Raw genomic sequence first — 12,601 nt, 5'->3', positions numbered from 1 at the left:
TGCTAGTGGTCCCACTGGTGCTAGTGGTCACACTGGTATTTTGGTCACACTGATGCTTGTGGTCACACTGGTGCATGTGGTCACACTGGTGCATGTGATCACACTGGTGCTAGTGATCACACTGGTGCTAGTAGTAACAATGGTGCTAGTGGTCACACTGGTGCTTGTGATCACACTAGCGGAAGTTGTCACACTGGTGAAAGTGGTCACACTGGTGAAAGTGGTCACTCTGGTGAAAGTGGTCACACTGGTGCTAGTGATCACACTGGTGCTAGTGATCACACAGGTGTTAGTGATCACACAGGTGCAAGTGATCCCAATGGTGCTAGTGGTCACACTGGTGCTAGTGAACACACTGGTGCTAGTGATCACACTGGTGCTTGTGGTCACAATGGTGCTAGTGATCACACTGGTTCTAGTGATCCCACTGGTGCTAGTGATCACACTTGTGCTAGTGATCACACAGGTGCTAGTGGTCACACTGTTGCAAACGGTCTCACTGGTGCAAATGCTCAAACTGGTGCTAGTGATCATCCTGGTGTTTGTGGTCACACTGGTGCTAGTGGTCACTGGTGCCAGTGGTCACACTTGTACCAGTGATCATACAGGTGTAAATGTTTACACTGGTGCTAGTGGTCACACTGGTGCTTGTGGTCACACTGGTGCTAATGGTCACACTGGTGCTAGTGGTCCCACTGGTGCTAGTGGTCACACTGGTATTTTGGTCACACTGATGCTTGTGGTCACACTGGTGCATGTGGTCACACTGGTGCATGTGATCACACTGGTGCTAGTGATCACACTGGTGCTAGTAGTAACACTGGTGCTAGTGGTCACACTGGTGCTTGTGATCACACTAGTGGAAGTTGTCACACTGGTGAAAGTGGTCACACTGGTGAAAGTGGTCACTCTGGTGAAAGTGGTCACACTGGTGCTAGTGATCACACTGGTGCTAGTGATCACACAGGTGTTAGTGATCACACAGGTGCAAGTGGTCCCAATGGTGCTAGTGGTCACACTGGTGCTAGTGAACACACTGGTGCTAGTGATCACACTGGTGCTTGTGGTCACACTGATGCTAGTGATCACACTGGTTCTAGTGATCACACTGGTGCTAGTGATCACACTTGTGCTAGTGATCACACAGGTGCTAGTGGTCTCACTGTTGCAAACGGTCTCACTGGTGCAAATGCTCAAACTGGTGCTAGTGATCATCCTGGTGCTAGTGGTCACACTGGTGCTAGTTGTCACACTAGTGCTAAAGGTCACACTGGCGCTAGTGGTCACACTGGTGCAAATGGTCACACTGGTGCAAGTGGTCACACTGGTGCTAGTGGTCACACTGGTGCTAGTAATCACACTGGTACTAGTGGTCACACTGGTGCTAGTGGTCACACTGGTGCTAGTGGTCACACTGGTGCAAGTGGTCAGTGTGGTTCTAGTGGTCACACTGGTGCTAGTGGTCACACTGGTGCAATTGGTCACACTGGTGCTAGTGGTCATACCGGTGCTAGTGTTCACACTTGTGCTAGTGGTCACATTGGTGCAAATGGTCACACAGTTGCTTGTGATCACACTGGTGATAGTGATCATCCTCATGCTAGAGATCATACTGGTGCTAGTGGTCACACTGGTGCAAATGGTCACACAGGTGCTTGTAATCACACTGGCGATAGTGATCATCCTGATGGTAGAGATCATCCAGGTGCTAATGGTCACACTGGTGGAAATGAACTCACTGGAGTTAGTGGTCACACTGGAGCTAGAGATCAACCTGGTGCTAGTGGTCACACAGGTGCTAGTAATCATCCTAATCCTAGTGGTCACACTGGTGCTAGTGGTCATATTGGTGCAAGTCGTCACACTGGTGCTAGTGGTCCCACTGGTGCTAGTGGTCACACTAGTGCTTGTAGTCACACTAATCCTAGTAATCACACTTGTGCTAGTGGTGACACTGGTGCAAGTGGTCACACTGGTGCTTGTGGTCACACTCTTGTAAGTTGTCACACTGGTGTTATAGGTCACACTGGTGCTAGTGATCACACTGGTGCTAGTGATCACACTAGTGCTTGTGATCACACTGTTGCTATATAGTTATCACACTGGTGCTTGTGATCACACTGGTGCTAGTGATCACACTGGTGCTAGTAAACACACAGGTGCTAGTGGTAATACTGGTACTTCTGATAACACTGGTGCTTGTGATCACACTGATGCCAGTGGGCACACTGGTGCTAGTGGTCACAGTGGTGCTAGTGGTCACACTGGTGCAAGTGGTCACACTAGTGCTAGTGGTCACACTGGTGCTAGTAGACACACTGGTGCAAGTGGTCCCTATGGTGCAAGTTGTAACACTGGTGCAAATGGTCACACTGGTGCAAGTGGTCACACTGGTGCTAGTGGTCACTCTGGTGCTAGTAATCACACTGGTGCTAGTGGTCACACTGGTGCTAGTGGTCACACTGGTGCAAGTCGTCAGTCTGGTTCTAGTGGTCACACTGGTGTGAGTGGTCACACTGGTACAACTGGTCATACCGGTGCTAGTGTTCACACTTGTGCTAGTGGTCACACTGGCGCAAATGATCACACAGGTGCTTGTGATCACACTGGTGGTAGTGATTATACTCATTCTAGAGATCATCCTGGTGCTAATGGTCACACTGGTGTAAATGGACACACTGGAGTTAGTGGTCACACTGGAGCTAGTGATCAACCTGGTGCTAGTGGTCACACTGGTGCTAGTGATCATCTTGGTGCTAGTGATCATCCTGGTTCTAATAGTCACACTGGTGTAAATAAACACACTGGTGCTAGTGGTCACACTGGTACTAGTGAGCATCCTGGAGCTAGTGGTAACACTGGTGCTAGTAATCACACTGGTACTAGTGGTCACTCTGGTGCTGGTGATCATCCTGGTGCTAGTTGCCACACTGGTGCTAGTGATCATCCTGATGCTAGCGGTCACACTGGTGCTAGTGGTCTCACTGGTGCAAGTGGTGACTATGGTGCTAGTAGTCACTTTGGTGCAAGTAGTCACACTGGTGCTAGTGGTCACATTGGTGCTAATGGTCACACTGGTGCTAGTGGTCACACTGGAGCTTGTAGTCACACACTTGTAAGTGGTCACACTGGTGCTAGTGGTCACATTGGTGCTAATGGTCACACTGGAGCTAGTGGTCACACTGGCGCTAGTGATCAAACTGGTGCTAGTGATTACACTGGTGCTTGTGATCACACTGGTGCTTGTGATCACACTAGTGCTAGTGGTCACACTGGTGCTAGTTATCACACTGGTGCTTGCGATCACACTGGTGCTTGTGATCACACTGGTGCTTGTGCTCACACTGGTGCTAGTGGTCACACTGGTACTTGTGATAACACTGGTGCTTGTGATCACACTGATGCCAGTGAGCACACTGGTGCTAGTGGTCACACTGGTGCTAGTGGTCACTGGTGCCAGTGGTCACACTTGTACCAGTGATCATACAGGTGTAAGTGGTCACACTGGTGCTAGTGGTCACACTGGTGCTTGTGGTCACACTGGTGCTAATGGTTTCACTGGTGCTAGCGGTCACACTGGTGCTAGTGGTCACACTGGTATTTTGGTCACACTGGTGCTTGTGGTCACACTGGTGCATGTGATCACACTGGTGCATGTGATCACACTGGTGCTAGTAGTCACAATGGTACTAGTGGTCACACTGGTGCTTGTGATCACACTAGTGGAAGTTGTCACACTGGTGAAAGTAGTGACACTGGTGAAAGTGGTCACACTGGGGAAAGTGGTCACACTGGTGCTAGTGATCACACTGGTGCTAGTGATCACACAGGTGTTAGTGATCACACTGGTGCTAGTGCTCACACTGGTGTTAGTAATCACATTGGTGCTAGTGATCACACAGGTGCTAGTGATCACACTGGTGCTTGTGGTCACACTGGTGCTAGTGATCACACTGGTGGTAGTGATCAAACTGGTGTTAGTGATCACACTTGTGCTAGTGATCACACAGGTGCTAGTGGTCACACTGGTGCAAATGGTCTCACTGGGGCAAATGGTCAAACTGGTGCTAGTGATCATCCTGGTGCTAGTGGTCACACTGGTGCTAGTGGTCTTACTAGTGCTAATGGTTACACTGGCGCTAGTGGTCACACTGGTGCAAATGGTCACACTGGTGCAAGTGGTCACACTGGCGCTAGTGGTCACACTGGTGCTAGTAATCACACTGGTACTAGTGGTCACACTGGTGCTTGTGGTCACACTGGAGCTAGTGGTCACACTGGTGCAAGTGGTCAGTCTGGTTCTAGTGGTCACACTGTTGCTAGTGGTCATACTGGTGCAATTGGTCACACTGGTGCTAGTTGTCATACCGGTGCTAGTGTTCACACTTGTGCTAGTGGTCACACTGGTGATAGTGGTCACTCTGGTGCTAGTGATCATACTGGTGCTAGTGGTCACACTGGTGCAAATGATCACACAGGTGCTTCTGATCACACTGGTGATAGTGATCATCCTGATGCTAGAGATCATCCTGGGGCTAATGGTCACACTGGTGTAAATGGACTCACTGAAGTTAGTGGTCACAATGGAGCTAGTGATCAACCTGGTGCTAGTGGTCAAACAGGTGCTAGTGATCATCCTGGTGCTAGTGGTCACACTGGTGCTAGTGGTCACACTGGTGCAAGTGGTCACTCTGCTGCTCGTGGTCACATTGGTGCAAGTCGTCACACTGGTACTAGTGGTCCCACTGGTGCTAGTGGTCACACTAGTGCTTGTAGTCACACTAATCCTAGTAATCGCACTTGTGCTAGTGGTCACACTGGTGCAAGTTATCACACTGGTGCTTGTAATCACACTGGTGCTTGTGGTCACACTCTTGTAAGTTGTCACACTGGTGTTATTGATCACACTGGGGCTAGTGATCACACTGGTGCTTGTGATCACACTGGTGCTTGTGATCACACTGGTGCTATATAGTTATCACACTGGTGCTTGTAATCACACTGGTGTTAGTGATGACACTGGTGCTAGTAATTACACTGGTGCTAGTGGTAACACTGGTTCTTCTGATAACACTCGTGCTTGTGATCACACTGATGCCAGTGGGCACACTGGTGCTAGTGGTCACACTGGTGCTAGTGGTCACACACTGGTGCAAGTGGTCAGTCTGGTTCTAGTGGTCACACTGATGTTAGTGGTCATATTGATGCTAGTGGTCACACTGGTGTAATTGGTCACACTGGTGCTAGTGGTCATACCGGTGCTAGTGTTCACACTTGTGCTAGTGGTCACACTGGTGCTAGTGGTCACTCTGGTGCTAGTGATCATACTGGTGCTAGTGGTCACACTTGTGCAAATGGTCACACAGGTGCTTCTGATAAAACTGGTGATAGTGATCATCCTGATGCTAGAGATCATACTGGTGCTAGTGGTCACACTGGTGTAAATGGACTCACTGGAGTTAGTGGTCACACTGGAGCTAGTGATCAACCTGTTCTAGTGGTCACACAGGTGATAATGATCATCCTGGTGCTAGTGGTCACACTGGTGCTAGTGGTCACATTGGTAGAAGTCGTCACTCTGGTGCTAGTGGTCACACTGGTGCAAGTGGTCTCACTGGTGCTTGTGGTCACACTCTTGTAAGTGTTCACACTGGTGTTATTGGTCACACTGGTGTAAATGGACTCACTGGAGTTAGTGGTTACACTGGAGCTAGTAATCATCCTGGTGCTAGTGGTCACACAGGTGCTAGTGATCATCCTGGTGCTAGTAGTCACACTTGTGCTAGTGGTCATACTGGTGCAAATGGTCACTCTGCTGTTAGTGGTCACACTGGTGCAAGTGTTCACACCGGTGCTTGTGGTCACACTCTTGTAAGTTGGCACACTGGTGATATTGGTCACACTGGTGCTAGTGATCACACTGGTGCTAGTGTTCACACTGGTGCTTGTGATCACACTGGTGCTATATAGTTATCACACTGATGCTAGTGATCACACTGGTGCTAGAGATCACACTGGTGCTAGAAATCACACTGGTGCTAGTGGTCACACTGGTACTTGTGATAACACTGGTGCTTGTGATCACACTGATGCCAGTGGGCACACTGGTGCTAGTGGTCACACTGGTGCTAGTGGTCACTGATGCCAGTGGTTACACTTGTACCAGTGATCATACAGGTGTAGGTGGTCACACTGGTGCTAGTGGTCACACTGGAGCTTGTGGTCGCACTGGTGCTAATGGTCACACTGGTGCTAGTGGTCACACTGGTGCTTGTGGTCACGCTGGTGCTAATGGTCACACTGATGCTAGTGGTCCCAATTGTGCTAGTGGTCACTCTGGTGCTAGTGAACACACTGGTGCTAGTGATCACACTGGTGTTAGTAATCACATTGGTGCTAGTGATCACACAGGTGCAAGTGATCACACTGATGCTTGTGGTCACACTGGTGCTAGTGATCACACTGGTGCTAGTGATCAAACTGGTGCTAGTGATCACATTTGTGCTAGTGATCAAACAGGTGCTAGTGGTCACACTGGTGCAAATGGTCTCACTGGTGCAAATGGTCAAACTGGTGCTAGTGATCATCCTGGTGCTAGTGGTCACACTTGTGCTAGTGGTCACATTAGTGCTAATGGTTACACTGGCGCTAGTGGTCACACTGGTGCAAATAGTCACACTGGTGCAAGTGGTCACACTGGCGCTAGTGGTCACACTGGTTCTAGTAATCACACTGGTACTAGTGGTCACACAGGTGCTAGTGGTCACACTGGTGCTAGTGGTCACACTGGTGCTAGTGGTCAGTCTGGTTCTAGTGGTCACACTGTTGCTAGTCGTCATACTGGTGCAATTGGTCACACTGGTGCTAGTGGTCATACCGGTGCTTGTGTTCACACTTGTGCTAGTGGTCACACTGGTGATAGTGGTCACTCTGGTGCTAGTGATCATACTGGTGCTAGTTGTCACACTGGTGCAAATGGTCACACAGGTGCTTCTGATCACACTGGTGATAGTGATCATCCTGATGCTAGAGATCATCCTGGTGCTAATGGTCACACTGGTGTAAATGGACTCACTGGAGTTTGTGGTCACACTGGAGCTTGTAATCAACCTGGTGCTAGTGGTCACACAGGTGCTAGTGATCATCCTGGTGCTAGTGGTCACACTGGTGCTAGTGGTCACACTGGTGCAAGTGGTCACTCTGCTGCTAGTGGTCACATTGGTGCAAGTCGTCACACTGGTACTAGTGGTCCCACTGGTGCTAGTGGTCACACTAGTGCTTGTAGTCACACTCATCCTAGTAATCACACTTGTGCTAGTGGTCACACTGGTGCAAGTGGTCACACTGGTGCTTGTAATCACACTCTTGTAAGTTGTCACACTGGTGTTATTGGTCACACTGGTGCTAGTGATCACACTGGTGCTAGTGATCACACTGGTGCTTGTGATCACACTGGTGATATATAGTTATCACACTGGTGCTTGTGATCACACTGGTGTTAGTGATCACACTGGTGCTAGTAATTACACTGGTGCTAGTGGTAACACTGGTTTTTCTGATAACACTCGTGCTTGTGATCACACTGATGCCAGTGGGCACACTGGTGCTAGTGGTCACACTGGTGCTAGTGGTCACACTGGTGCAAGTGGTCAGTCTGGTTCTAGTGGTCACACTGGTACTAGTGGTCACACTGGTACTAGTGGTCACACTGATGTTAGTGGTCATATTGATGCTAGTGATCACACTGGTGCTAGTGGTCATACCGGTGCTAGTGTTCACACTTGTGCTAGTGGTCACACTGGTGTTAGTAATCACATTGGTGCTAGTGATCACACAGGTGCTAGTGATCATCCTGGTGCTAGTGGTCACACTGGTGCTAGTGGTCACACTGGTGCTAGTGGTCATACTGGTGCAAGTTCTCACTCTGCTGCTAGTGGTCACATTGGTAGAAGTTGTCACTCTGGTGCTAGTGGTCCCACTGGTGGTCACACTAGTTCTTGAAGTCACACTAATCCTAGTAATCACATTTGTGCTAGTGGTCACACTGGTGCAAGTGGTCTCACTGGTGCTTGTGGTCACACTCTTGTAAGTGTTCACACTGGTGTTATTGGTCACACTGGTGTAAATGGACTCACTGGAGTTAGTGGTCACACTGGAGCTAGTAATCAACCTGGTGCTAGTGGTCACACAGGTGCTAGTGATCATCCTGGTGCTAGTGGTCACACTTGTGCTAGTGGTCATACTGGTGCAAATGGTCACTCTGCTGCTAGTGGTCACACTGGTGCAAGTGGTCACACACCGGTGCTTGTGGTCACATTCTTGTAAGTTGGCACACTGGTGATATTGGTCACACTGGTGCTAGTGATCACACTGGTGCTAGTGATCACACTGGTGCTTGTGATCACACTGGTGATATATAGTTATCACACTGTTGCTAGTGATCACACTGGTGCTAGAGATCACATTGGTGCTAGAAATCACACTGGTGCTAGTGGTCACATTGGTACTTGTGATAACACTGGTACTTGTGATCACACTGATGCCAGTGGGCACACTGGTGCTAGTGGTCACACTGGTGCTAGTGGTCACTGGTGCCAGTGGTTACACTTGTACCAGTAATCATACAGGTGTAGGTGGTCACACTGGTGCTAGTGGTCACACTGGAGCTTGTGGTCACACTTGTGCTAATTCTCACACTGGTGCTAGTGATAACACTGGTGTTTTGGTCAAACTGGTGCTTGTGGTCACACTGGTGCATGTGGTCACACTGGTGCAAATGGTCTCACTGGTGCAAATGGTCAAACTGGTGCTAGTGATCATCCAGGTGCTAGTGGTCACACTGGTGCTAGTGGTCACACTAGTGCTAATGGTTACACTGGCGCTAGTGGTCACACTGGTGCAAATGGTCACACTGTTGCAAGTGGTCACACTGGTGCTAGTGGTTACACTGGTGCTAGTGGTCACACCGGTGCTAGTGGTCACACTGGTGAAAGTGGTCAGTCTGGTTCTAGTGGTCACACTGTTGCTAGTGGTCATACTGGTGCAATTGGTCACACTGGTGCTAGTGGTCATACCGGTGCTAGTGTTCACACTTGTGCTAGTGGTCACACTGGTGATAGTGGTCACTCTGGTGCTAGTGATCATACTGGTGCTAGTGGTCACACTGGTGCAAATGGTCACACAGGTGCTTCTGATCACACTGGTGATAGTGATCATCCTGATGCTAGAGATCATCCTGGTGCTAATGGTCACACTGGTGTAAATGGACTCACTGGAGTTAGTGGTCACACTGGAGCTAGTGATCAACCTGGTGCTAGTGGTCACACAGGTGCTAGTGATCATCCTGCTGCTAGTGGTCACATTGGTGCAAGTCGTCACACTGGTGCTAGTGGTCACACTAGTGCCTGTAGTCACACTAATCCTAGTAATCACACTTGTGCTAGTGGTCACACTGGTGCAGGTGGTCACACTGGTGCTTGTAATCACACTCTTGTAAGTTGTCACACTGGTGTTATTGGTCACACTGGTGCTAGTGATCACACTGGTGCTAGTGATCACACTGGTGCTTCTGATCACACTGGTGCTATATAGTTATCACACTGGTGCTTGTGATCACACTGGTGTTAGTGATCACACTGGTGCTAGTAATTACACTGGTGCTAGTGGTAACACTGGTTCTTCTGATAACACTCGTGCTTGTGATCACACTGATGCCAGTGAGCACACTGGTGCTAGTGGTCACACTGGTGCTAGTGGTCACACTGGTGCAAGTGGTCACACTGATGTTAGTGGTCATATTGATGCTAGTGGTCACACTGGTGCTAGTGGTCACACTGATGTTAGTGGTCATATTGATGCTAGTTGTCGCACTGGTGTAATTGGTCACACTTGTGCTAGTGGTCATACCGGTGCTAGTGTTCACACTTGTGCTACTGGTAACACTGGTGCTAGTGGTAACTCTGGTGCCAGTGTTAGTGATCATACTGGTGCTAGTGATCACACTGGTGCAAATGGTCACACAGGTGCTTCTGATAACGCTGGTGATAGTGATCATCCTGATGCTAGAGATCATACTGGTGCAAGTGGTCACACTGGTGTAATTGGACTCACTGGAGTTAGTGGTCACACTGGAGCTAGTGATCAACCTGGTGCTAGTGGTCACACAGGTGCTAGTGATCATCCTGGTGCTAGTGGTCACACTGGTGCTAGTGGTCATACTGGTGCAAGTTCTCACTCTGCTGCTAGTTGTCACATTGGTAGAAGTCGTCACTCTGGTGCTAGTGGTCCCACTGGTGCTAGTGGTCACACTAGTGCTTGAAGTCACACTAATCCTAGTAATCACACTTGTGCTAGTGGTCACACTGGTGCAAGTGGTCTCACTGGTGCTTGTGGTCACACTCTTGTAAGTGTTCACACTGGTGTTATTGGTCACACTGGTGTAAATGGACTCACTGGAGTTAGTGGTCTCACTGGAGCTAGTAATCAACCTGGTGCTAGTGGTCACACAGGTGCTAGTGGTCACACTAGTGCTAGTGGTCACACTGGTGCTAAGGGTCACACTGGTGCTAGTGATCACACTGGTGCTAGTGATCACACTGGTTCTCGCAATCTCACTGGCGCTAGTGATCACACTGGTGCTAGTGGTCACACTGGTGCTAGTGATCACACTGGTGCTAGTGGTCACACTAGTGTTAGTGGTGGAACAGGTGCTAGAGGTCACACAGGTGCTAGTGGTCACACTGATGCTAGTTATCACACTGGTGCGAGTGATCACACTGGTGCCAGTGGTCACATTGGTGCTAGTGGTCACACTGGGGCTAGTGGTCACACTGTTGCTATTAGTCACACTGGTGGTTATGATCGCACTGGTGCTAGTGATCAAACTGGTGCTTGTAATCACGCTGATGCTAGTGGTCACACTGGTTCTAGTGGTCACACTGGTGCAAGTGGTCACTGGTGCTAGTGGTCACAGTTGCGCCAATGATCACACAGGTGTATGTGGTCACACTGGTGCTAGTGATCATACTTGTGCTAGTGGTCACACTGGTGCTAGTGGTCATACTGTGCCAGTGATCACAAAGGTACTAGTGGTCACACTATTGCTAGTAATCACACTGGTGCTAGTGATCACACTGGTGCTAGTGATCACACTGGTCCTAGTGATCACACTGGTGCTAGTGATCACTAGTGCTAGTGATCACACTGGTGCTACGATCACACTAGTGCTAGTAATCATACAGGTGCTAGTAATCATTCTGGTGCTAGTGATCATACTGGTGGTAGTGGTCACACTGGTGCTAGTGGTCACACTGGTGCTTGTGATCACACAGATACTAGTGGTCACACTGGTGCTATTGATCACACTGGTGCTTGTGATTACACAGGTGTTAGTGATCACATTGGTGCTAGTGATCACACTGGTGCTGGTAATCACACTGGTGCAAGTGATCATACTGGTGCTAGTGGTAACACTGGTGCAAATGGTCACACTCGTGCTAGTGATCACACTGGTGCATGTCATCACACTGGTGCTAGTGGTCACACTGGTGCTAGTGGTCACACTGATGCAGGGGGTCACACTGGTGCTAGTCAACACACTGGTGCTAATGATCATACTGGTGCTAATGATCACACTGGTGATAGTGGTCACACTAGTACTTGTGATCGCACTGGTGCTTGGGCTCACACTGATGCTAGTGGTCACACTGGTTTTAGTGGTCACACTGGTGCTAGTGGTCACTGGTGCTAGTGGTCACACTTGTGCCAGTGATCATACAGGTGTAAGTGGTAACACTGGTGCTAGTAGTCTCACTGGTGCTTGTGGTCACACTGGTGCTAATGGTCACAATGGTGCTAGTGGTTACTTTGGTGCTAGTGGTCACACTGGTGTTTTGATCACACTGGTGCTTGTGGTCACACTGGTACTAGTGGTCACACTGGGGCTAGTGATCACACTGGTGCTAGTGATCACACTGGTGCTAGTGATAACACTGGTGCAAGTAATCACACTTGTGCTAGTGATCACACAGGTGCTAGTGGTCACACTGGTGCAAATGGTCTCACTGGTGCAAATGGTCAAACTGGTGCTTGTGATCATCCTGGTGCTAGTGGTCACACTGGTGCAAATGGTCACACTGGTGCAAGTGGACACACTGGTGCTAGTGGTCACACTGGTGCTAGTAATCACACTGGCACTAGTGGTCACACTGGTGCTAGTGGTCACACTGGTGCTAGTGGTCACACAGGTGCAAGTGGTCACACTCTTGTAAGTTGTCACACTGGTGTTATTGGTCACACTGGTGCTAGTGATCACAATGGTGCTAGTGATCACACTGGTGCTAGTGATCACACTGGTACAAATGGTCACACAGGTGCTTCTGATAACGCTGGTGATAGTGATCATCCTGATGCTAGAGACCATACTGGTGCAAGTGGTCACACTGGTGTAAATGGACTCACTGGAGTTAGTGGTCACACTGGAGCTAGTGATCAACCTGGTGCTAGTGGTCACACAGGTGCTAGTGATCATCCTGGTGCTAGTGGTCACACTGGTGCTAGTGGTCATACTGGTGCAAGTTCTCACTCTGCTGCTAGTTGGCAC

At 49.4% G+C, this 12,601-nt stretch overlaps 2 protein-coding genes across 2 annotated transcripts in view; both read left to right on the top strand.

The window, feature by feature from the left end:
• The first annotated feature begins 139 nt into the window (after positions 1 to 139).
• LOC138370466 (collagen, type I, alpha 1b-like) lies at positions 140 to 5,641 on the top strand. The gene is made up of 6 exons (XM_069334835.1): positions 140 to 969; positions 1,443 to 1,959; positions 2,021 to 3,259; positions 3,587 to 4,208; positions 4,479 to 4,876; positions 5,138 to 5,641. Exons 1-6 carry the CDS (start codon positions 140 to 142, stop codon positions 5,639 to 5,641), a joined length of 4,110 nt encoding a protein of 1,369 aa, XP_069190936.1.
• Positions 5,642 to 5,981: 340 nt separating this feature from the next.
• Positions 5,982 to 12,601, top strand: part of LOC138370465 (serine-rich adhesin for platelets-like) — a 28,773-nt gene continuing 22,153 nt past the window's right edge. Inside the window, exons 1-6 of the mRNA XM_069334834.1 lie at positions 5,982 to 7,367; positions 7,654 to 7,945; positions 8,825 to 9,492; positions 9,722 to 10,256; positions 10,509 to 10,956; positions 11,929 to 12,597. Coding sequence (XP_069190935.1) covers positions 5,982 to 7,367; positions 7,654 to 7,945; positions 8,825 to 9,492; positions 9,722 to 10,256; positions 10,509 to 10,956; positions 11,929 to 12,597 — 3,998 coding nt within the window. The remainder of the gene's footprint in view (positions 7,368 to 7,653; positions 7,946 to 8,824; positions 9,493 to 9,721; positions 10,257 to 10,508; positions 10,957 to 11,928; positions 12,598 to 12,601) is intronic.

This window comes from Procambarus clarkii, chromosome 32, assembly GCF_040958095.1.
Source record: "Procambarus clarkii isolate CNS0578487 chromosome 32, FALCON_Pclarkii_2.0, whole genome shotgun sequence".
Lineage (NCBI taxonomy): Eukaryota > Metazoa > Arthropoda > Malacostraca > Decapoda > Cambaridae > Procambarus > Procambarus clarkii.
Note: the sequence above shows the minus strand (reverse complement) of the source record. Positions and strands in the feature narration are given on the sequence as shown.